The 23,514-nt window shown below is 41.1% G+C and overlaps 2 protein-coding genes across 4 annotated transcripts in view; both read right to left on the bottom strand.

The window, feature by feature from the left end:
- The window catches only part of LOC122547072 (uncharacterized), a 108,946-nt gene that overhangs the window by 79,736 nt on the left and 5,696 nt on the right, over nucleotides 1-23,514 (bottom strand). Inside the window, exon 2 of the mRNA XM_087995166.1 lies at nucleotides 23,176-23,514. Coding sequence (XP_087851292.1) covers nucleotides 23,176-23,514 — 339 coding nt within the window. The remainder of the gene's footprint in view (nucleotides 1-23,175) is intronic.
- Nucleotides 956-23,268, bottom strand: LOC122544829 (uncharacterized). Of its 3 annotated transcripts, XM_087995170.1 has the most exons (8): nucleotides 23,176-23,268; nucleotides 22,831-23,100; nucleotides 11,818-12,162; nucleotides 8,927-9,199; nucleotides 6,212-6,547; nucleotides 5,864-6,133; nucleotides 4,277-4,386; nucleotides 956-1,942 (listed from the first exon to the last, which is right to left on the bottom strand). In XM_087995170.1, the coding sequence occupies exons 3-8, from the start codon at nucleotides 11,948-11,950 to the stop codon at nucleotides 1,856-1,858; spliced, it is 1,209 nt and encodes a 402-aa protein (XP_087851296.1). In that variant the 5' UTR covers nucleotides 11,951-12,162; nucleotides 22,831-23,100; nucleotides 23,176-23,268; the 3' UTR covers nucleotides 956-1,855. The 3 variants fall into 3 exon arrangements, 2 of the variants coding, with proteins under 2 accessions (XP_087851296.1, XP_087851295.1); XR_015759705.1 differs by lacking the exons at nucleotides 956-1,942; nucleotides 22,831-23,100; nucleotides 23,176-23,268 and adding an exon at nucleotides 4,588-4,696 and having other exon boundaries at nucleotides 11,818-12,040; XM_087995169.1 differs by lacking the exons at nucleotides 956-1,942; nucleotides 22,831-23,100; nucleotides 23,176-23,268 and adding an exon at nucleotides 4,588-4,661 and having other exon boundaries at nucleotides 11,818-12,040.

Below are 23,514 nucleotides of genomic sequence, written 5' to 3'. Positions count from 1 at the left end.
AAAACAACCACCTGACTACTCTAATCCCATTTTCCAGCACTTGGCCCATAGCCTTGTATGTCTTGGCATTGCAGGTGCACATATAAATGCTTCTTAAATGTACTGAGGATTCTTTGCCTCTACCAGCCTTACAGGCAGTTCCAGATCCCCACCTTCCTCTAGATGAAAACATTTTTCCTCACATCTCCTCTAAACCTCCAGCCCCTTGCTTACAATCTATGCACCCTGGGTATTGGCCCTTCCATCAAGAGGAAACATTTCTTACTGTCTATGCCTCTCATAATTTTAAACATCTCTATCATGTCCCCTCTCAGTCTCCTCTGCTCTCAGGAAAACAACACCATTCTGTTCTGAGGAAGGATCACTCAACCCAAAGCATTAACTTTGATTTGTCTCTACAGATGTTGCCAGACCTGCTGAGATTTTCCAGCAATCTCTGTTTTTCTTTCAGATTTACAGCATCTGCAGCTCTTTTCGTTCCAATTCTGTCTAATCTCTCTTTCCAGCCTAGGTAGCATCCTGGGAAATTTTCTTTGTGCCCTCACATACCTTTGACAATGTGGTTTCCAGAACCATACACAATACTCTAGCTGCAGCATAACCAATCATTTATACACTTCTAACAGAGTTCCCCGCCCTTAAACTCAGCAAATAAAACAAAAAATGCCATGAGACTTCCTCATAAGTTTATCTATCTGTCCTCATAACTTAAGGATCTGTTTTACAGGCACACCGAAGTTCTGTCCCATCCTTGGTGCTTCCGAGGGTCCAGCACTGATCTGGTATTCCCCGAACGGGATTGTCCTCACCTTCTCATCACCATCACGCAGTAAAATCAGCAAACAATCCATTCTGAGAGTGTCAATGATTGTGAAGGATATCTCAGTAAATCAGCCCCAAAACTGTTGTCATTATAACTTTAATTTGCAAAATTATTTTCCATCTTTTCATCATGGTGATTTTTAAATGATTATTTTATTGTTTTTTTAGTCACAATTGGTCATATCCCAAACAGTTCCTCCCAGAGGAGCATGGAGACAATGTTCCCTTGTGATTCCACCGTTGCTTTATACCATTGTTTCCAGGAGATGCACAGGAGACATGGTGTCTTCATTTGAGTTGATCATTGGGCATTAAAATTCTGTTGTAAATTCTCAAAGTGGATGTTAAAACAGATCAACTCTATTCAACTCAGCTGCGGAGAGAATCCGGCTGACATCCCTCTCAGTTACAAATCCATACTGCGAGCTTTTTAACTTTACACATGGCAGTAGTGCTAGATCACCGTGTTATGATCCCACCTGATGTTATTACTGGAGAAGTCAGTTCCCTGCCTGGAATCTTATTTGTTTTAACAAGGTTGAAACATAAGTACAGAATCAGGCAGATTTCTGGTTAACCAGGAAACAAGTTAATGAACAAAAGAAATGAAGATGGAACAGAATGAACCAATCGACACACAGCAATCAATGATATTGAAACAGATATAAATCACAAATCCTACATCACACCCATCCATTCCTCGAGGTATAAAATGGTCACTGCAGGATGTGACTCAACTAGTCAAGAGCAGAGATCAGGAAGTCAGGTCAACATCCACAACAATTGCCATTCAATGCAATATGACACAGCCACCTTGAAAGTTAGCACTTGGAAAGTAAAATTATACGGAGATTGGAACAATAGATGTGCACAAGTCACAACATAAATAAATCCAGCGACATGAGAATAGCATCAAAGATATAATCCGAATAAAACTAACATGAAAGATTTCAAGGTTCGATTAATTTTGTTTTATAGGAGTGAAGATCTCATTGAGCACAGGCATGTCTGTGCCGCATCATTCATTCTGAGGTCACAAATCAGGGCTAGAGTTCAGGATCTGTAATCCAACAGCTTCTTTATTTCTTGTTGGCTGCTCCAGAATCCTGCTGCTTGATTTCTAACAAGAGGCAAAGAATTACTTCAAATTTAGTCCTTCAAGGGTAAACATTAATAAGGAAGTGATGGACAAAGGAAATTTTACGAATGTACAAGGAAACAGAGTTTGGCTCATGTTGAATAAGATCATTTCAACAGTTGAAACTGACTTTTTTTCCTATTTCTGGGGAGTTAACTTTGTAAGGAGTAGAGAGAAAACTTTGAAACTTCTCATTGGGTTGACTCACAAATAAAAATTTTAAGTTACAAGACGTGCCTTTTCTAAAATCAAAAGCAAGGATATAGAGCCAACAAAATGACTGTAAATGTAAACTCCGTGACTGTTGTTACGGATCAAATCAGACCCCACCCCCTCAAAATATTTGGAAGGTAACCTGGACCCTGACTTTGTCTAATTTTAACAACCAATGTAACTTGCTGTGTTCCAGATGCAATTTGATTGGCCAAACTACTCGATGTTACGCAAAACAGAATTTATCGAAACACTATTATTAAAATACACAGATGAAAGAAGAACTTGGAATAACTTAACTATACTGGAAAACTTAACAGAATAATAGATACTGTAAACGTTAGTAATTAATGCTTCCAATATAGTAATATCCAACAAACCCACCCCTTGGCAAAACATCTAATTCAGAAAATTTGATTTGTCTCACAGCAGAGAGAAACCCCAGCTCCTAGTTCTAACCGAAAGAGACTAATTCTCCAAAACCCCAGCAACTTTGGTTTCCGAGAAAAGATTTACAAACCAAACCATAATTCCCTGAGAGTATCTCAGTCTGAAAGCGAGATGGTAAAACAAAATGACAGCAGTCTAGGAGAAACATATTTTCCCCATTTCACTAATACACAGGAACCGGGTTTAGAAGTGAGATTCAACTCGACTCTGTTTGTGTTAGTGACCTGACATCCTCATGTGTGCACCAATGTGCTTTGAAGGTGACAATTCTGAGACAGTGTGTTGCTGGAAAAGCGCAGCAGGTCAGGCAGCATCCAGGGAACAGGAGAATCGACGTTTCGGGAATGTCGATTCTCCTGTTCCCTGGATGCTGCCTGACCTGCTGCGCTTTTCCAGCAAGGCATTTTCAGCTCTGATCTCCAGCATCTGCAGACCTCACTTTCTCCTCACAATTCTGAGACAGGCTATTAAGCCCGAGCCCCTACACTCTACAGGAGAAAGACAGTGAAAAGGATCTCTCTCATTCTGAGTTCTGACAGGTAGCCACTGCCAAAAAGAACCAGGACAAAGGACTTTCAATCAACCTTCAAAGCCAAGAATCTCAAAATCAACTGTTCATTGTCAAAATATAAATTCATCCAATCAAGGAGCGAAGTTTCCACGTGGGAAGGAATTCTTTGTAAGATTAGCTTGTGGTGATTAATTGAGGAAGTGGGTGAATAACGAAGTGGAGCCAGTTCTTCCTGTTCACTCAGGAGCTTATCAATTTGGGCTATCCCATCTCGCAATGTACTAACTTGGTGAACCTTGGTTGGGTCTTGTCAGAACAGGATCGGCCAGGTAGCAGTGAAACCCAGCTGACAGGCTTCAGCAAATAGAAGAAACTAACCTGGGAGAAATTATAAACTGCAGTTCTTGGCATTATTGGAAGATACTTGCACAATTTTAATTTCACCCAAGTGTTCACGGCCTTGAAAAACCCCTTCCTCAAACACAAATCAAATAGGTTTCTCTCAAACAGTCTTTTTCTTGGAGCTGACTGAGATTTGAACATCAGTGAAGCAGCAAAACCAAACCTGCCACAGAGGTTGTGGTTTACTTCGCGACAAGTGGATTTCCGAATCCCAACTCTACTGAAGCCTTCTCGAGACATCAGATCGCTAACATCAAGAATTACAGCAACAAGAATCAGAGCAAACAGTAAATATTCAGAAGGTATCTTCAGTTCATTATAATTTTACAGCTCTTGGTTTAATTATTCAAATATTGTTTTTTGACATTTTTCAACATCATAATTTCCAAGAGGAGTATTTGTGAGAATCAATGAAAACTGTTCAAAGAACAGCATCCTTGTTTGAGCATGTCCACTCATTGATTAACAAGGAAGGAGCTATTTGCTTTTCCTGATTTCTTCCTTGGGGATAATGGGAATAAAGAGGGTTTCTGACAAGAAAGTCAGGAAAAAAAATCAAGGTTTACAATTTCATCCAATTTTGATAAATTACTCTATTGCACTCTACTCATTATGATTCTTTTAAATGGGTTTAATGAACAATTTATTAATCAGTTTGGATCACTAATATCTGTCCAAAGGCACCAGTTTCCTCAGGGACAGTTGACAGTTAAATCAGGATTTTATAAAAAAATTCTTACTCTGTTTATCTTCTTCATGTGGAAGATAAGGCCAACAACAAAGACCAGTTTAGTAACCAAGTAAACAGAAACTGCGATGATCCAAAAGACTGGAACTGGCCTCATGCTCGCTGTGAACAAGAAAGAGGTTGATAACAGTTAAAGTCTCCATCTAATTCAAAGTTGAAAATTAAATTAAATTAATTCAATTAGATTAATCAGCTTTGTGTGAATGGAAAAAGGAATGTGGAAAGTAATTGAATCACTTGTTTCCTTATACTGATTCGATGTAAAAGTGTTATGTTTGCTACAGTGGATGAAACCAAACTCACCCCTGAGATTTCCCAGGTGGTGAGCTCTCAATCTCCGCTGTACTGTGCCATCAAGGCGTGAAACAACCACAGCTCTGAAATTGGAAACTATTTTCAAACCAGAAGTATTCTGAGAAATGCAATGTTGTTGATATTATTCATATCCAGCCTTGCAACAATGGATGGTTCAGAATGTTTCATGACAAGAATAACATTTTTCTCAGGCATGTTACATTTAAAATTGCAGTGTAATATCTCAATCCACTATTGTAACACGCGATCAGGTAATAAATAAAGTAATTGCACAATTTACTCAGACAGACAGAGTCCTGATACACTTCTGCTCAATTGAGTCAGGTCCCATCACCTGGACATGGTCAAGATTTTAATCGCTGAAATAAAACGTTCAATATGATTTGTCATGAAATCTGGAGATCAATCACCATCATATTACTGTCCATGTCAAAGTAGATTTCTTCTCTGATACCGAGTTTACAATTTCTTTTTGGTCATTGTTTATAATAATCTGTAATCCTGCTGTTCGGAAAGTGAGTGGTTGACTCTGAACCGTCCCCAACATCATCAGTCTGGTAATGTCAAATTTACATCACTGATCAATTCAAAAGTTAGCGTGAATTTTTTTTCCCTTCCAAAGATGAGAAGCTGTTCAAAAACTGCTCTGTGACCCGTTCTGCTCCAGAGATAAGAAGTGGCTGATTACCACTCACAGAAGAATGTTATCCCTTGTGGATGGCATACCACACTGTAGACAGGTCTATGCTTCACCCTTCCAGGAATGTACAGAAAGCCACATCGAGAAACCAAGTGCAACCCCTGGTCTGTGTGTATTAGTGGGCTGGTGTGCTCGTGTGGAATTATGTGCTGTCAATCTCACAGTTTGAGAACACTGCTGCATATCACTCTGCTGCAGGTAAACAATGTCAGAAGTGTTGGAGAGTTATGGAATTGATATGATTGAGGGTAGAGACAGAATAATGTCATATTTTTCAATCATTATACATAGAACCTAATGGAATGCAATGAAGTCTGCAGAGTTCCAGTCCACTACAAGCAAGGTGCATTAAAGTTGATAGTGGGGATTCAACATTTAGCAGTTACCTTATATAAATGTAATGGGCACAAATACACATTTTCAGTTTCACTCTATTACTTCTGCTTGCAGAGCTAAATTGTGTACCCTCAGTAATGTGAAACGTAAAAGAGGATGAAAAGCAAGTCATTTCATTTTAAAAGAAGTAACTAAAAATGTATTTCAAATAAAATCTGAGACACTTACTGTAAAGCTTCAGATCATAAGGAATTAAAACCTTGGGTATGTTTTCATGAAACAAAATACATGCCCAGTAGCTGCTGTCTCTATCAAATTCCTGAGTAATCAGCTGTAAATTATCCTCTTCCTGCTTCTGTTCCTTGAATGTTTTTGCTGCAATAATTTTACCACCGCGATCAACCCAAGCAAGTCTCATGGATTTAGTGACATCAGAGACAGAGCAGGTCAGGGTAACAGAGCCTCCCTCAGTCTCTGCATCAGAGAGTTCCGCTGTGACTGTGTAAGCAAGAAAATCGCTTAGATTTTAAACAATGACTTGATCAATGAAAACATCATCAACATTTTATCCCCTACCTTTAACTGTGATCAAGTTAATGGTCAAATGATTATTTGATCCCTGAAAACATCTGTAATCTCCTGCATCTTCAAACAGGACAGGCACAATCCGCACACTGAAAAACCTGTCAGTGAAACTGCTCACTGGAGGGACCAATCGACTCCCAATGTAGGCCCTGTTTATGTTGACAGGCTTTGATTTGTAAGTGGAAGCTATTTCTTGATCTTCATTCTTTAAATGTGAAGACCAGGTCCATTTAGTTTTTATTATCGTAGAATCGACTTCACAAATCAGCTCGAGTTCACTTTGATCTGTGACTGACCGATAAAGTGTGTATTTTTTATCATGTAAATCTGCAACAGAGAGAAACAGAAAACAACGTGTTCGACTGTTACAGTCACTGAGAAACACGGGGCGGAAATTCAATGAGGTCGATTACCATACTGTTTCCTTGTGTCATCTGGGAGAACATTACTGGGCTAGTGAGATTGATTAGGATCTGAGTACACTGGCTATTCACCTAGGCTATTTTTGAATTAAGTAATGGGTTGTGGTACAAGGTCTATCTTCCCTCAACATAATCTCCCTGCCCAAGTGATATCATTTCCACAAGGCCTGGAGGCAATATTTAATTGGTTAAATAAAAGCAAAATGTTGCAGATGCTGGAGATTTGAAATAAAAATAGAAAGTGCTGGAGTAACTCTGGCAACATCTTTGAAGAGAAAAATGGCATGAACAAACCCAAGTCCAATGTGTCTTTTCTTTGGATCTGAATTAGTTGAACTGCTTCAGCAATGAAACGTCAAGAAATGTCTCATAATCATTCTCTTGGATGCTTATTATCTCAATGGGATGTTATTTCATGGTCCAATGGAAATAGAAACATAGATAGGTCCATCAAAGTTTGCTACACCAAAGAGTGAGGTCAAGCTTGGATTAGCCTCAGACCTTTGGCCAGTAGAAGAGCAAAGAGGAGTTAATTTGTTTAAGACAAGTAGTTGATCAGCTGGTCCTAATCACACATAGATACCAAATGATAGGCATTGATACTGATGCAGGAAATATTAGACAGTTTAACATTTGGTTTGAGGCTGGGAAACTCAAATCACTCCCTGCAACCACCAACACCACAGTACCCAAACCACGAACACTAAACTACTTCCTTAACCTAACCTGGCTACATCCTTATCCACATCCTACTAGCCCTTGATCAGATTACATGCTGTACTACTGTGATGATATCATGAAGGGATAAGGAAGGTTAGAAGTATGTCATGAAGACATATCCCTGAAAATTATGGTGACATTTTGTGTTTCTTGAAGGTATACTGACATACTGACTGTCTGGTGAGGAATGCTGCAGCGGCTTAATCAACATCTGATTCCCCAAAGCCTGTCCACCATCTATCAGGCACAAGTTAAGAGTATGATGGAACACTCCTCACTTGTGTGGATGGGTAGGGCTCCATCAGCACTCAAGAATCTTGACACCACCCAGGTCAAAGTAGCCCGCTGATTAGCACCACATGGACTATCTATTCATTCATTCAACTGCCAACACTCCGTAGCAGTAGTATATATTATGCCACATGCCACACTAAGAGCACCATTTCATAATGCAGCTGAATTCATTCTCAGGAAAGCTTTACACTTGGTCAGGGTCCAATTCATCTGGGATCATTGTTACAACTACTAACAAACCTGCAGAGGCGTCCTGAAAACCTATATCCATTATGTCTACAGTCTTTATAACTCTCACATTCCTGCCTCACTGTCAGGGATAAATGCTTTTCAAGGATGGCTGCTCGGAGATAATGATGACATATTCCTGAGGCCAAGTGCACATACAAGGTAACACACCCTTCCACCAGAGTCATTGCACCGCAGACAATTGGTCTTCTCAGTTTTGAATGCTTGGTTAAATCTGGAGGGGCCTATCAGAGCAGATGGAATCCTTCACTTTAACCAGTACTACACTGGCTCCAAAATACATGTGTCTGGCTGTCTCCATGGACAGTTGTGGGTGCTATGGAGAAGCAGGATAAATCAGAGAGGTGTTCATGTGGATCTGGGAGATGCCTGTCGGATTGAGTTGGGAGTGTGGGCCAACTGTTGGTCAGGTCTTCTGATGGGGCATCATTGGATCTTCAGGAGAGTCAAGTGCAGCAGGATGCTCAGTGACTGCCAGAAATACACTCCCTCACTTTTACCATTAATGATCAGCATTAGCAGCAAGGTGACAGGGGAATAAGAGACAAGGGTCACAAATAATCAATTTAAATCACAAGGGGTCTTCTCCTCACATCCCTTGGCTATGCCTTCCTTCACTCAGCTACAGTAAATGAATGTCTCTGAGTGTAAGACACATTGAGAACTTTTCAAAGTCACTGGTTCCATTGAAAGAATATCCCAGAAAAGACCCAAATCTTGTTCAGTGTCAGCGCCTTCAATCAGCTTGTACTTTCAATTGCATTGGCCTGAATTTTATTTGATTGATGGTTTTTATTTTTGTTTTATGAACCGATATAAATTGAAATGATTCTAGCAAATTCTCCTGATAGGTGGCATGAGTTCATAAATTCACCATTTTATGATATCAATAATCAGAACAGAGACAAAGATCATATTCTGCATGAGTATCTGACAGTGTTAAAGTGCTCACTCTATTTTGTGGGGAATGGTTTTATATCAGTGACTGTTGACCATCTACTTATGGTAGTTCTGGACTTACTCTGATTCACATCAATGTTTGTTTTTCCAGTGAGAATAATGGAGTTATTTTCCTGTACTTCCCATGCATATAAATTCTGATTTTTGGCTCCAGCATGTCTAATGATGAGATAGACTGTGTTATTTAGTTGGATATCGTCAGTGTTGATCCTCCTGTTTTCCTGAGAAGAGTTTCTCTGTTTCCACTGAAGGTTGATGGTGTCTGAGAGTCTGGAGATGGTGCAGCTGAGGGTGATGTCACTGCCCATTACAGGCCACTGTGAATCAATCTCAACTGTAAAACAGAGACATGAAGCTTTATCATCTCAGAAAGCTCTATTCAAATTTGTATTTGTCTCCACATAGAGTCAGATGCTGACTAGTCATGTTTCATGCTGATCATTCACATTTCCCAGTTGTTGTTCACAGATGATTTCCCTTGGCATCCCCCTATTCCTTTTCTACCTGCAGTTTCTTGGCAATATTACCCAAAGACATGGCTTGAAATTAGTGGAGATTCTGAAAGTTTTGCATGTTCTCTATGGTGTTTGTTGGAAACTCAAGATGGCTTTTCTGGGGAAGGTTATTGAACCACTTGCCAACCAAGCATTAGTGAGGCCATTGTCCTGTCTTCACCTGAAATCAAGACATTGGAGATGGAAGTCCTGCCCAGCAAGAGTGTGTGCTTTTCTCGGATTGGGGTAGCAGTGCTAATGGTTCAGAGTGGTCAGAGGCAAGGGTGTAAGGGATTTCTTCCAGCAAGAACCCTCTTGTCTGATATCCATTCCCTTGTCATTGGTACTGGCTGCCATTGATCAATGGAGTGAAACCCAGCCCCAAAGTGACTTCATGCCCAATGATTGACAACCTTCATGAACACTGCTTCGTAACAGGCCCTTCTGCTTCTGAGTTAAACCCAGCAGTGTGGAATGAGACTTTTGAATTATCTTGAAGTATTCACTTAAAGGCTGTGTCGGTTGTAATGAGGTCAGCTTGGTGTATGTCAAGAATATGAGATTGCTAATTGTCACCATTAATCTGATCCAATCAGGGAGCCCTCACTAATAGATGACAACAGGAGTGTCAGACATCATTGAATCATAGAATCCCTACAGTGTGGAAATAGGCCATTTGGCCCAACAAGTCCACACTGACCCTCCGAAGAGTAACTCACCCAGACCCCTTCCCCTAACCTGTTACACTACATTTCCCCTTACTAATGCACCTAACCTATACATCCCTGAACACGACGGGCAATTTCTTCACCTTTGACACCTGGCTCTAGGGGAGATGGATCAGTGTCAAGGACTCTTCACATGGAAATAAAAGGTGACATGCTGATAGGATACCAGCCCCTGGGGAGTATTTTGAGGCAGCTTGACAAAAAGACCAACCATGGGTCTACCTGGCCAGAATGTGATTATGGTGAATGTGTGAATGCAGCAATGTTTGAGTGAGTCACATTGCACCCCATTCAGTGCCTTTCTGTCCCAACGCTCAGTCCCTCCAAGTGTGGAAGATTCTATCCATTGGGTCAGCTTCCATATGTCTATTCATGACACTCTGATCAGTATGTCCACCTTCACTCACATTTGCTTCTGTGTTGTCACAATGTTGACATTACCTCTACTCTTCGATAAGATGCAATTTGTTTCAGTTACATAATCAAAAGGCCAAAGTCATCATCATCATCGGCGTTCACATTGAACACCGTACTGATACCTGCAGCTCTATCTCTCTCCGTGGCAACTTTCTCATCAATTATATGAAAACGGAGAAAAGATTGAGAACAAAAGCTAATGATAAGAATCAGAATTAATTATCCTCAATCCATCCACTTAATTTAATGACCAGACCGTGTTTACTATCTTTTTTTTTAAATTGAGTTAGTTATTCTAGTTTAGGTGGTTAAATATTGAGAAGTATAGATTAGATTCCCTAATGTATGGAAATAAGCCATTTCTCCCAACAGATCCACACCAACCCTCTGAACAGTAACCCACCCAGACCCATTCCCCTACCCTATATTGCCCCCTGACTAAGGCACCTAACATTATGGGCAATTTAGCACGGCCAATTCTCTTGACCACCACATCTTTGCATTGTGGAAGGAAACCCAGGCAGACCTGGGAAAAATGTACAAACTCCATATAGACAGTTATCTGAGGCGGGAATCAAACTCAGGTCCATGGCACTGTGAGGCAGCAGTGCTAAACACAGAGCCACTGTGCCACCCGCTATGAAACCGTTTCATTTTTGATCGCTGTACCAAACTCCATTCCCTAACTGCTGACACCATCTCGCTCTCCTTGGAATCTTTGAGATTAATTTGGACAGTTTGCAAATTAGAGTGTATTTGTCCTGTGATTATAGAGGAAAAGGCTAAGATTGAATATGGGAACAATAAACTACATCATGAGTGATTTAAAAAATCACATGTTGATGAGCAGACTCTGGAGAGAGATGCAACAATTTAGATCTTACCCCAACTCTATGCAGCTGAGAGAATGTAAATAACCTGTTATCTTAAATGGGTTTGGATCCCAAAAAACTCTTCTTTTATAACAGTGGATGTAAAGTCTATACAGTTGAGCAATATTAGTTTAAGAGATCATTTAAGACTGTGGAGTAAAGATCACAAAAAGAGATGCAAGAGTGCTAAGTCTAAGTCTATCTCCTATATGGCACATGAATACATTCTTCCCATTCAAAGATCTTAAACTCCAGCAGCCTCACTTTAATAAGATAATTGACCCAGTCTCATCTAAGATTCCCACCACTACAATAAGGAGATTGAGTTTCCAATTCCTATTTGTACTATGACTCAATAGGAATGGATTCCAACAATCTATGAATTTCCATGGATAGACAGAAAATCATTTTATTCCACCCTTTCCACTCCTTCTTACTTACCTTTGATCACAAATAGCTCAATCTGTTTCAGGATCTTCTTAATGGGCTCTGTTTGAGTCCAGGTAAACAATCCACCAAGTTCAAAGCTAGGATTTCTGATTAACAGATTGAGGGTACCGTAGTGCTCATACATTCTTCGAGAAATGTCTGCTGTATCATTGTAATCATCACTCCATTTTACAGCCCAGTGTTGACCTTCTCTGTGAAAAGTTCCCAATTGTTTTATAGTTTATGTCCTGAATGTGCCCATCATTCCCAGATAATGGAGCTATTTCCAGGATTGTCTGGTCCTTTCAATAAAAATTACCCTTCCTGATTGGAGAAAAAACGCTTCATTGAGGTTTCCTGTAAGGAAAGATTAAAATTGATAAAATGAGCTAATACATTTCAATGTCTACTTGCGTAATTATGAAGCCTGCAGAAAATGTCTTTTCAGTAAGTTCTTATCTATGATTCAGATATGACACAGCACTAACACACCAGAGTAAGAGACTTTGTAGCTCACAGAGCAAAGGTCTTTGTGTTCAAGCTGTATTTAATTTTGTTTTGTGTGATAGGGATGTCACTGGAAAGGACAGCACTTGTTGTTTATCTCGAATTGCCCTTGAGCCAATCAGGGTTTTTTGTCATCTCATAGATATCCCATGAGAGATGGAATGGTTGGAGATCTAATCTTGGAGAATAAAGACGGTCAAGTGATTGAAGCATCAGTGAGCAAGCGTTTTGTGGATGGTGACGGTAACTCTGTAAGTTTTAAGGTCATGTTGTGTAGCAATTGGAACCAAGTGGACTTCTTTGACTACGAGGTGCTTGATTGGGGTTGTTAAACTGGGCCAATCAGGAAAGGTTTGGCTGACCAATAGAACCAGGGGATACCGCACTTAGGTGGTAGTGTGGGTGTTAAAAGAAAAAAAAATAATAATAAGAAACAGGAGTTAAAAAAAAAATAAACAGGAGATTCTCTCACTGTGTCTCACACCTGCACAAAAAAAGAGAAAAAAAAGAAAAAATAGAACCAGGGGATACCGCACTTAGGTGGTAGTGTGGGGGTTAAATTAAAAATAAATAAATAAATAAATAAATAAATAGGTTTGAAAAAAAAAATAAACAGGAGATTAACTCTATATAAAAAAAAAGAAAAAAAAATAGAACCAGGGGAACCCCAGGCAGGTACCAGGGCAGGCTGTCCTCGAGGTGGCCGAAGGGTGCTGTGTGCGGTTAGTGAAGCCGGAAGGTGGGTAGGCCGCCCTGACCGCTGTCACCCCGGCAGGTACTGGGACTGGCTGTCCGAGAGGTGGTCGAAAGGTGTGTCAGGGTGGACTGAGAACTGGAAGGGCATGGGATGGACCGAGAGCCGGACGGTGCGTAGGGGCGGGCTGCCTTAGAATGGTCGGAAGGTGGGAGGTGAAGGGGCTAGCTGGGTCTGTATTGTCTGCACTTTTTTATGTAACAGGATTGTCTTATGTATAAATGTCATTGTTGCTGTCTTTTCATATTTGAAACTGGGATTTGATGTTTGTCATCATCTCCCTGTAAACTGGTTGAACGGTATGGTTTGAGGCCTAGCTTTGCTGTTCCTCTCCCTTGTAAAATTGCTGTTGTATACAGCTGTAAATGTTAACTGTTTTTCTGTAAACACTTTTATAATTGTTTAATAAAATTTTTTTAAAAAGAAGCAGGGGAACCCCAGGAAGGTACCGGGGCGGGCTGTCCTAGAGGTGGCCGAAAGGTGCTGAGGGCGGTTAGTGAAGCCGGAAGGTGGGTAGGCCGTCCTGACCGCTGTAACCCTGGGCAGGTACCTCTAGGCTGGCTGTCCTGGAGGTGGTTGAAAGCTGTGTCAGGGCGGACCGAGAACTGGAAGGGGCATTATGTGGACCGAGAGCCGGAAGGTGCGTAGGGGCAGGCTGCCTTCAAGTGGCCGGAAGGAGGGAGGGGCGGGAGCTAGCTGGGTCTGTTTTGTATGCACTGTTTTTTTTTATGCAATTCGATTGTCTTTTTACATACAAATGTCGTTGTTGCTGTCTTGTCATGTTTGAAACTGGGATATGGGGCTTGTCCTCATTTCCCTGTAAACTGGTTGAACGGTCGGGTTTGGGACCTGGCTTTGCTGCTCCTCTCCCTTGTAAAATTGCTGTTGTATACAGCTGTAAATGTAAACAGTTTTTTTTCTAAACTGTTTTGCAACTATTTAATAAAATATTTTTTTAAAATAGAAACAGGGGAAACCCAGGCAGGTACCGGGGCCGGCTGTCCTGGAGGTGGCCGAAAGGTGCAAACTATGGGCACTGGTCTCAAAGTGCACTTCCCACTGTCACCTCTGTCATCTGTCCTGCCCTATTTCCCAAGAGTTGTGCAGGGGTTTTAAAAATATATGTAATGAGGAGGTGGTTGGCCATAGTCAATGTACAAAAAAAAGCCAGGAGATTAGAATCTCCTCAGTTCAGGGGGAAAAAATAACCAGGAGATTTTCACTGTGTCTTGCAACTACACACAAAGATGGATGCTGGGGAAATAAGCACTACCGCTGTATGGCAGAAATGTCTGTGTATTAAGAAAAAAGAAAAAAATGGAGATTAGAATCTCTTCAGTGCATCTGCACTTTTTTTAATTTTGCAATTAAAATTAATGTTTTGTTAAATGGTCACCCATATCACATAGAGGTTGATTCTGGTGCAGCTGTATCTGTGGTTGCAGAATCTGTATTTAATAATATTCGTTCGGGACTCCAACTTTTAAGCTTGCGGGAGACCTCACCCAGACTGCGAACATACACTGGCAAACTGTTGCATATTCAGGGTATGATGTCAGTTCCAGTCTCCTGTGAGAAGCAAGTGGTGCAGTTACCCCTGATGGTAGTAAAAGGGTTGGGGCTGAGCTTATTGGGGTGGAATTGGTTAAGAAAGATTCACTTTGATTGGCTCAATACTTTTCAATCGGAAAATGGCGACCTCAAGCGAAGTCCTAGTAAAATGCCCAGGAATTTTTCAAGAAGTGATTAGAATTATCAGAGGCCAAGCTACTTTACCTGTTGACCAGGATGCAATTCCAAGATTATGCAAGGCCTGTCCAGTGCCTTGTGCCTTGCGGGCAAAAGTAGAGGTAGAAATCAGAAAGTTGGAGAGTGAAAGAATCACCAAACCAGTGCAGTTTGCAGAATAGGCAGTGCCAGTCACACTGATTGTGAAGCCTAATCACTCGGTTTTCTGTTGTGGGGGATTTTATGCAAATAGTAAACAACTTTTTTGCAGCTAGGTAAATACGTGGTCCCTCACATAGAGGATTTGCATGCAAATTTGGTGGGGATGGGGTCTATTGTTTATGAAGCTAGACTTGAGCCACACCAATTGAAATTGCCACTGGATGAGAAGTCCCAGGAGAGAGGTATACTAAAATTAATACCCACAAGGGTTTATATCAATATGCAAACCTGCCATTTGAGGTGTCATCAGCCTATGCCCTTTTCCAATGCACCATGGAGAACATTTTGCAAGGGTTGCCCCAGGTTGCTATTTATCTGAATGATGTATTAATAAGAGGGAAGAACCAACAAAGAGCACTTGGAGAACTTGGACAAATTCGTTAAACATTTCTCCCAGGTGGCGTATACCTTGGATGGGAAAAAGTGTATGTTCCAGGCACCCCAAATATCCTACCTGATATACAGAGTCGATAAAAGCCAGTTATACCCATTGGAAGAGAAAGTGAGGATGATCAAAGGAGGCCTGGCTCCCTTGTCTGTACTGGAGCTTAGATCTTTCCTTGGGTTAGTGAATTATTATGGAAAATTCATACAAAACCTGGCCTCCATCTTGGCACCTTTAAGCCTACTATTGAAAAAGGGTCAGCCTTGGAAATGGTCATGAGGCCAAGAAGCAGCCTTTAGGGAAGTGAAAAAGCAGCTATCATCACCTCAGGTGTTGGCAAACCATGAACTGAAGCGACTGGTGGTGCTGACATGCGATGCCTTCCTGAGGGATATCAGGATAGCGTTGGCTCACCAGTGGCCAAACAGAGAGGAATGCCCAATAGCATGTGCTTCCTGGAGTTTGGCTCATGCTGAATGCAAGTATGCCCAGAGAGAGGAGGATGCTTTTGCTAATGCCTTTGCTGTGAGGAAGGTTCACTAGTACCTGTATGGACAGGAAATTGTCATAGTAAGAGATCACAAACTTGTGCTAGAGCTACTGAAGGAGGTGCTGCCAATAGCTTCCGGTAGAGTTCAGCATTGGGCCTTTATTCTCAGCATGTATAAATTCACGTTAGAACATTGTCCAGGAAGCCAATTAGCTACTGCGGATGGCTTCAGGCTGCCTCACACTGACAGATACTCCATCTGTTGTGCCTCCTCTGAAAGAGTCCATTTTGGTTTTAAACTTTCTGGACATCCTTCCAGTCACTGCGGACACTATCTGACTGAGGACATAAAAAGACCCTGTCTTAGCAAAACTGAAACAGCTGGTGGTATGGGGGAAGAGAAATACCATCGTAACCAGGTTTGAAATGTTTCTGGACCCGGTAGAGGATGGCATGTTGCTGTGGGGAGCAAGAGTGATTGTCCTAAATAAAGTTCGCTGCCACATACTGTCCAAACTCCACTAGGGTGATCCACGGATTTCCAAGATGACGTTGCTAGCAAGAAACTATGTTTGGTGGCCAGGTTTGGATGCTGACTTAGCTGCTGTGGTGGGGCAGTGCCAAAATGCAAACAAGATCAAAAATTGCAAGTAGCAGCACCTTCACAATCGTGAGAATGGCCAGCTAAACCCTGGACTCAGTTTCATGTTGATGAAGATGGTCCTTTCATGGGCTCAATGTTCCTTGTCATTGTGGATATCCTTCAAAGCAGTTGGATGTGCAGAATGTTTGTTCAACAAACTCAGGGATGACTGAGGAGCTTTGGCATTTTTCATGATACGCGGACTTCAAGAACAAGGAGACATCATTCAGCAACGGGTAGTTCCAATATTTCCTATAGTCTAAGGAGAGCTCCACACTATCCATCGTTCAATGGTCAAGCAGAAACAGCAGTTCAAATATTGAAGGCAGTATTAAAGAAGCAGCCTACAGCATCAATTGGTACCAAACCGTCCCGGTTTCTGTTCAATTATAGGACTACCCTCATGCAACAACAAGGAGGGCTCCAGCAGAGTTGCTGATGGGGAGGAGATTATGCAACAGGTTAAGTGTGATATTTCCAGACCTGGGTGGCAACAGGAGGATGAAACAGCAATAGGAATGCCAATTCCAGCCAAATGCCTTCTCCACCCAAGAGAGACAATTTAATTCCGGTGCTGGAATGATGGAAATGGCCCTGTATGGGCATGAGATGAGGTTAACACAAGCTCAGTTCCCATGCCTTACAAAGTTTGGGTAAGTTGATACAGACCTCAACAAAAACGTGGATCACCTCAAAGCTGTTACCTCACAAACAGAGCAGGAGCAAAACATACCTGGCCCCTCAGACCAGCCCGAAGGCCTGTGAGAATCAGCAGGTTATCCCCCTCTGTCTAGTACTGAGGAAACTTCAGAGTCTGAAATGGATGCAGCCTCAATACCATTTCAGTTGGAACTAGAGGAAGAGACACTCCCAAGAAGTTCTGGATGCAAAAGATGGGCTATGGTCTGATACACGCTACCTGTGTCTGGGTTTGAGGCAGAGGGACCTGGGGTGAAAGCATTGCAAGACAAGCTACAAGTCAAAGACCAGGCCGACATCCCTGGACTTGGGGTGGGGGGAGAATCGGAACCTCATTCACTATAAGGTTCTTGACTGGCCCAACCCTAATCAGGAAAGCCTTGGCTGACCAATATAACCAGGAGATTAGAATCTCTTCAGTTGAGGACTGACTCCGAGCTGGCTGCCCACGGCCAACGTACTATGCTGTACTAACTAAAGGGTGACTTGATGACAGGATACCAGCCTCTGTGCAGTTATTTTATGAGGGAAAAGGAGAAGGATCATGCAGAAGTTAAGCATCTAAATTGGGGGAAGGCCAATTTCAACATCATTAGACAGTATTTGGTGACATTTACTAGGAGCAACTACGAGCAGGTAATTACTTGGATTTCCTACACCAAATGAACACAGAGGGTCATGAGGCAGTTCCCCACCACCTTCTCAAGGGTGTTATAAAGCAGAGGTAGAACTGAGACTGAAACACCCAAAGAGGAGCACCTTTGCTCTATAATCTGTAAAAGGTGTGTGAAAAATTATGTAACTTGCTCTACAGTAACTTCTAGTGATTAAATAAAATAAAGTGCTGACACTCACTTTAAAATAAACAAGTAACACTTTATTTATCCAACTCCAACAGTGAACAGATTAACTAAACTATGAACAAATCAAATAAATCCCTTCTAACGAACAACTATTCCTGAACAAAGCAAGATTCTAATGGTATGCTGTTCCAATAAATAAAACTCCCACCTATATATAGAAAAAAACGAAATGTAGTCTCTCAAAATTACAGCCAGGTTATAAATCTTCCAAGATGTTCAGTGCCTTCTCTGTTGATTCTTCTGTCAGGAATATTAACCAGTTGTGTGCTTGATACCGTTGTTATTTGGCTAAGTCACAGAGGAACTTTTGAGAGCCGACGGTTCTCTCTCTCTCTCTCTCTCGAGAGAGAGAGAGCTGAGGGCCATTAGCTTTGGTGAATGGCAGCTAGCTCTGGGAGTTTGGGGCGGGTGGGGGGGGGGGGGAGTGGGAGTCTTTGCCCCTGCCCTCTGCTTTTTATTCCTTGATGACATATCAGTATTCCTTGCAATAGGATTGCTAATATTGTTGTGAAAGTGTGGGTGTACTGTACCTTTAAGAGAGTTAAAAGCTAACAGCACCAAGTGTTCTGAATAAGGTAAAAATGTAACACTTGGTTGAAAGCTAGGGTAGCTGGTTGCCTGGAAATGACAAAACAGATTCAAATCAGTTTAAATTATACCCCCAAAAATATCAAACTCCAATTAAGTTTGCATTATGTATATTAACTATCGTAAATGACAATGACACAATACAATGATTAGGGGGTATAAGACCGGGGAAAATTAAATAGTTCAGAGGAGAACTGCCAAGCCAACAACATCTGCAGACTGACTGGAGAATAGCTCTCTTAAATGTACCTTTATCAATCAGTGACCTGTGAAACAGAAATCCCGAAGAAGAGCAAAAGAAGACCAAGGAAGAGAAGATTCAATATCTGACTGTTTTTAAAAACTTGAATGTTTGGTAAATCTTAATTGGGCAGTTTTATCAGACTAGTATTATAGGAGGGGAAGGTAAAATATAGAGGAAGGAGTTGTAAATACCTGTTAGTTAATTATTTTCTGCTATAAATACAGTTGTTCTTTATTTGTACTTTAAATGGTTCGTGGACTCTCGAGTTTTCACAGATCGCTGTATGGAATAAATATTTCCCGTGTTGCTGTTTTAAATTAAGCAGTATGTTCTCAAAACCATCAGACTTAAATTTAACAGGCTTTTGGTATCTAAGTATCTGGTTCAAACTGACTGACAAATTCAAAAGCCTGTTGCTTGGTAAAAACTACTGCTTGGCCTGCTAACTGTATGGCCTTTTGATACAAATGTTTCAATTCAGGTGCTCTTTATGGATTTGCAAACTTTCAAGTTGCTGCTCACAGGTGTTCATTTTAAGTCTCTAAGCACAGATAAAGCACATGATCTTTTCAAAGGAGCATGCAAAGCTTTCACCCCTAGTACTTTACAAACACGAAATTGTAACTTCTTACCTCCAAATCCACAAATACTCCACCCAATTTCACGACAAGGGCAATGAGAGATTGGCATTAAATGCTGGCACATTCCAGCTCATTGACACCAGGCCACACTCCACAAGCTACAAACCGTATAGTTCTGGTTTCAAATGAATTGAATGGGATCCTGAAGCTACCACATGCTGCAGCTGTGACACATGTCCTGAAGTATTTTTTTTCTCAGTTAATATATCTTTCTTAACTAAATTGTAGTTCCTCCCTTCCCATAACTGCTGCACTCATCAAACTTCCAGCTCATAGTTTTCCTACTCAAGCAGCACTCAGACAAATATATTTTTAATATCGAAAACAAAAGTGATGTCGTTAGAGATTGATAGAGGCAGGTGATCAGAGATGGCCTTTCCTGATTGATTTCATGGGAATAGTGATGTCTTATGAAATGACATCAAGGGACAATTGGGAAGTATGAACTGGAGAATTTAAATGGGGGGGGGGGGGGGGTGGGGGGTGCAGATAATGTGAAAAATGGGTGAAGTGATCCCAGAACATGCTGAGTTCTGACAGAAGTTGAAATCCCCCAAGGATAAGAAATCATTTGTTGCAAAGTTGAGGGAGGAAAGCAGTAAATACATTGCAGTGAGAACAATTTGATTGGTGTGCAGCAAAGAATGAGGATGACCGGGGAGAGGGGAGGGGATGGAACAAAGTGGGATATGCAACCAGAGGAGAAAGGAGACAGATCAAGCCACGATATGGTGATAGAATCTGCAACTCAATGGACTAAATGGCCTTATTTGGGACCATAAAGGATTCAGAATCAGGGAATCATACACTGCAGAAGAGGACTTTTGGTCCATTGGGTCTGCACCAACAGAAACTAACTCTAAAACTACACTAGTTTCACTGTCCACACTTGGTCCATAGCCTTGAATGTTGTGACATTTTTGAAATGTCTTCATAACATAAAAATCAGAAAGGTTTTGGAAAGGACCGTGTAGCCAAATGGAAATAAAATATATTGTCTACTCTTAGCCATGTTGTTGATCCAATTATCTGCAATAACCACAATGGTGACAAGGCTTATTTCCACAAGTGCATGGACACTGTTAAGGGAGATCTGTTTCATGGTGGTGGGAGCTGAGACACTTGGAGATTATATATGATCAACAGTGAACCAGTGAGCGGAACAGGAAGTAGATTAGTGAGATATAGAGCACGTGATGTATTAGGCAGGATGTTCAAAGGGAGAGCAGAATGGCACATTTTGTGTTTTTCTTCATAATGAGGTCATGTGAATGTATCAATGAAACCGCCAGATAATGCCAAGGGACACACAGAAGGAACGCTAACCCTAACCCTACCAGATGATAAAGTCAGGGTAATGGTAGAAAGCAGAAGGGTCAAAGGGTAGTGAAGGGTTGGGATGGCAATTTGGGAAAATACAGCACGTAAAATTTGAGAAATGAAATAAGGCAAGGCAATAGGAGAGTTATCTAAAAGAGGTAAAGATTTTGAAATGTTTTGGAAAAAGGAGAAAACATGATGTTTGAAAGCAATGCTTTTTTTTAATCTTCTTCTGTTAAACAGGTTTCTACTGAAAAGTTGGTATCTATTCTGAGAGGTCTCATTCTGTTTGTGTGAGCAGGATAATTTTTGTAATTTTGTAATTTTTGTAATTTTTATTAATGACTTAGATGAGGGAGTCGATGGGTGGGTCAGTAAATTTGCAGATGATACGAAGATAGGTGGAGTTGTGGACAGTGAGGAGGGCTGTTGTCGGCTGCAGAGGGACTTAGATATGATGCAGAGCTGGGCTGAGGAGTGGCAGATGGAGTTCAACCCTGCCAAGTGTGAGGTTGTCCATTTTGGAAGAACAAATAAGAATGCGGAATACAGGGTTAATGGTAGGGTTCTTAGTCAGGTGGAGGAACAGAGGGATCTTGGGGTCTATGTACATAGATCTTTGAAGGTTGCCACTCAGGTGGATAGAGTTTGTAAGAAGGCCTATGGAGTATTATCGTTCATTAGCAGAGGGATTGAATTCAAGAGTCGTGAAGTGATGTTGCAGCTGTACAGGACTTTGGTTAGGCCACAGTTGGAGTACTGTGTGCAGTTCTGGTCGCCTCACTATAGGAAAGATGTGGAAGCTTTGGAGAGGGTGCAGAGAAGATTTACCAGGATGTTGCCTGGAATGGAGAGGAAGTCGTACGAGGATAGGTTGAGAGTTCTCGGCCTTTTCTCGTTGGAACGGCGAAGGATGAGGGGTGACTTGATAGAGGTTTATAAGATGATCAGAGGAATAGATAGAGTAGACAGTCAGAAACTTTTTCCCCAGGTACAACAGAGTGTTACAAGGGGACATAAATTTAAGGTGAAGGGTGGAAGGTATAGGGGAGATGTCAGGGGTGGGTTCTTTACCCAGAGAGTGGTGGGGGCATGGAATGCGCTGCCCGTGGGAGTGGTGGAATCGGAATCATTGGCGACCTTTAAGCGGCATTTGGATAGGTACATGGATGGGTACTTAATCTAGGTTAGAAGTTCGGCACAACATCGTGGGCCGAAGGGCCTGTTCTGTGCTGTATTGTTCTATGTTCTATGTTCTATGATAGAGAAAAGGTCAAATTGGTCTTTCTCGCACTCCATATGGTTAGGGAAATATTTAAGAAAATGTCATCACATTGCCAAAGAACAAACAATCCTGACCACTCTAAGGTCAGGCTGAGTCACAGCAACTTCTCCTGCTCAAACATTGGCTTAGTCTTCACATATCCTTTCTACAGACTTTGTTATGATGCTTAATAACTACTAAAAATATTCCTGGATAATTTTGTCCAAAATCAGAGCCATCGCTGTCTATTTTACAACATCTTCTCTGCTTTGTTACACATGGTTTTGTGACACGGTGAATTGAAGAGAAGGTTAAGCTCTCAAGGTTTACAAAGGTAAGTTGGCTCAATGTTATCTTCATTAACAAATTTACCATCTCATATAGATTATCAGCTTTCACTCCAAACTTGATGGAACATAAGGTGCAAACATTTAACACTCTCCAACAAATATTCATTCACTTTCCAAATGCACATTGATGTAATAAATGACTAATTAAACAATTTGTCTTTCAGACAGTGAGGTGTTATCGCAGGAAATGTTTCTGACAAACTGCACCATTGTAGAGGCTCATACACAAGATATAAAGGATGGGTTACTATTGCCGTTAAGAGCAATAAATGGAAACAATATTTCCTTTGGATTCTAATTATTAAGAACAAGCCCTGAATCACTTACCACGGAGTTCCATATAGTACGGGACTGAAACCTGAGGCATGTTTTGATGAAACAAAACACATGTCCACTTCCTCTGCCTCTGTCACCTTTCCAAACAATCAGTCTCAATGATTTATCTTCTTTATTCCTCTCAGTAAACGTCTTTTCTTCAGCAATTTTACCATTGCTATTGACCCAAACAAGTCTCATTGATTCAGTGACATCAGAGACAGAGCAGATCAGGGTAACGGAGTCTTCCCACAGTCTCTACATCAGAAAGTTCCACTGTGACTGGGTAAACAAGAAAATAGTTTAGCGTTTAAACAATTACTTGATCATTGAAAATATCGACATTCTGTTCCCTACCTTTAACTGTGATTAATGTAATGGTTGCTATTGTATTTGATTGCATTGAACATGTGTAAACTCCTGCATCTTCAAATAGGACAGGGACAATCCTCACATTGAAATTCATGCCATCAATCCTTGCTGTTGTGGGGACTAGTCGATTCCCAAAGTGAATTCTGTTTATATTGAGGGATTGAGATCTTGAAGCAAATGTTATGATTTTCTCCTCATGTTGAGCATCTGACCTCCAGCTCCAAACAGCAGTATCATAATAATAATAATCAGAATAACAAATCAGGTTGAGTTCACCATGATCTGTGCCTGAGCGATAAAGAGTGTATCTCTGTTGTAATAAAT

Source organism: Chiloscyllium plagiosum, unplaced genomic scaffold (genome assembly GCF_037043375.1).
Source record: "Chiloscyllium plagiosum isolate Xiang-an unplaced genomic scaffold, Cpla_swu_hap1 HiC_scaffold_16, whole genome shotgun sequence".
Classification (NCBI taxonomy): domain Eukaryota; kingdom Metazoa; phylum Chordata; class Chondrichthyes; order Orectolobiformes; family Hemiscylliidae; genus Chiloscyllium; species Chiloscyllium plagiosum.
This window is presented reverse-complemented; position numbering and strand designations above follow the sequence as displayed.

Excerpts from the sequence above, each read along its gene's own strand:
- LOC122544829 (XM_087995170.1), bottom strand. The coding sequence starts at position 11,950 with ATGTATGAGCACTACGGTACCCTCAATCTGTTAATCAGAAATCCTAGC. Across the intron at positions 6,548-8,926 it reads AAACATTGATGTGAATCAGA|ATTTACATGATAAAAAATAC; the intron begins GTAAGTCCAGAA and ends TCTCTGTTGCAG. Across the intron at positions 4,387-5,863 it reads TTATGATCTGAAGCTTTACA|CGAGCATGAGGCCAGTTCCA; the intron begins GTAAGTGTCTCA and ends TCTTGTTCACAG.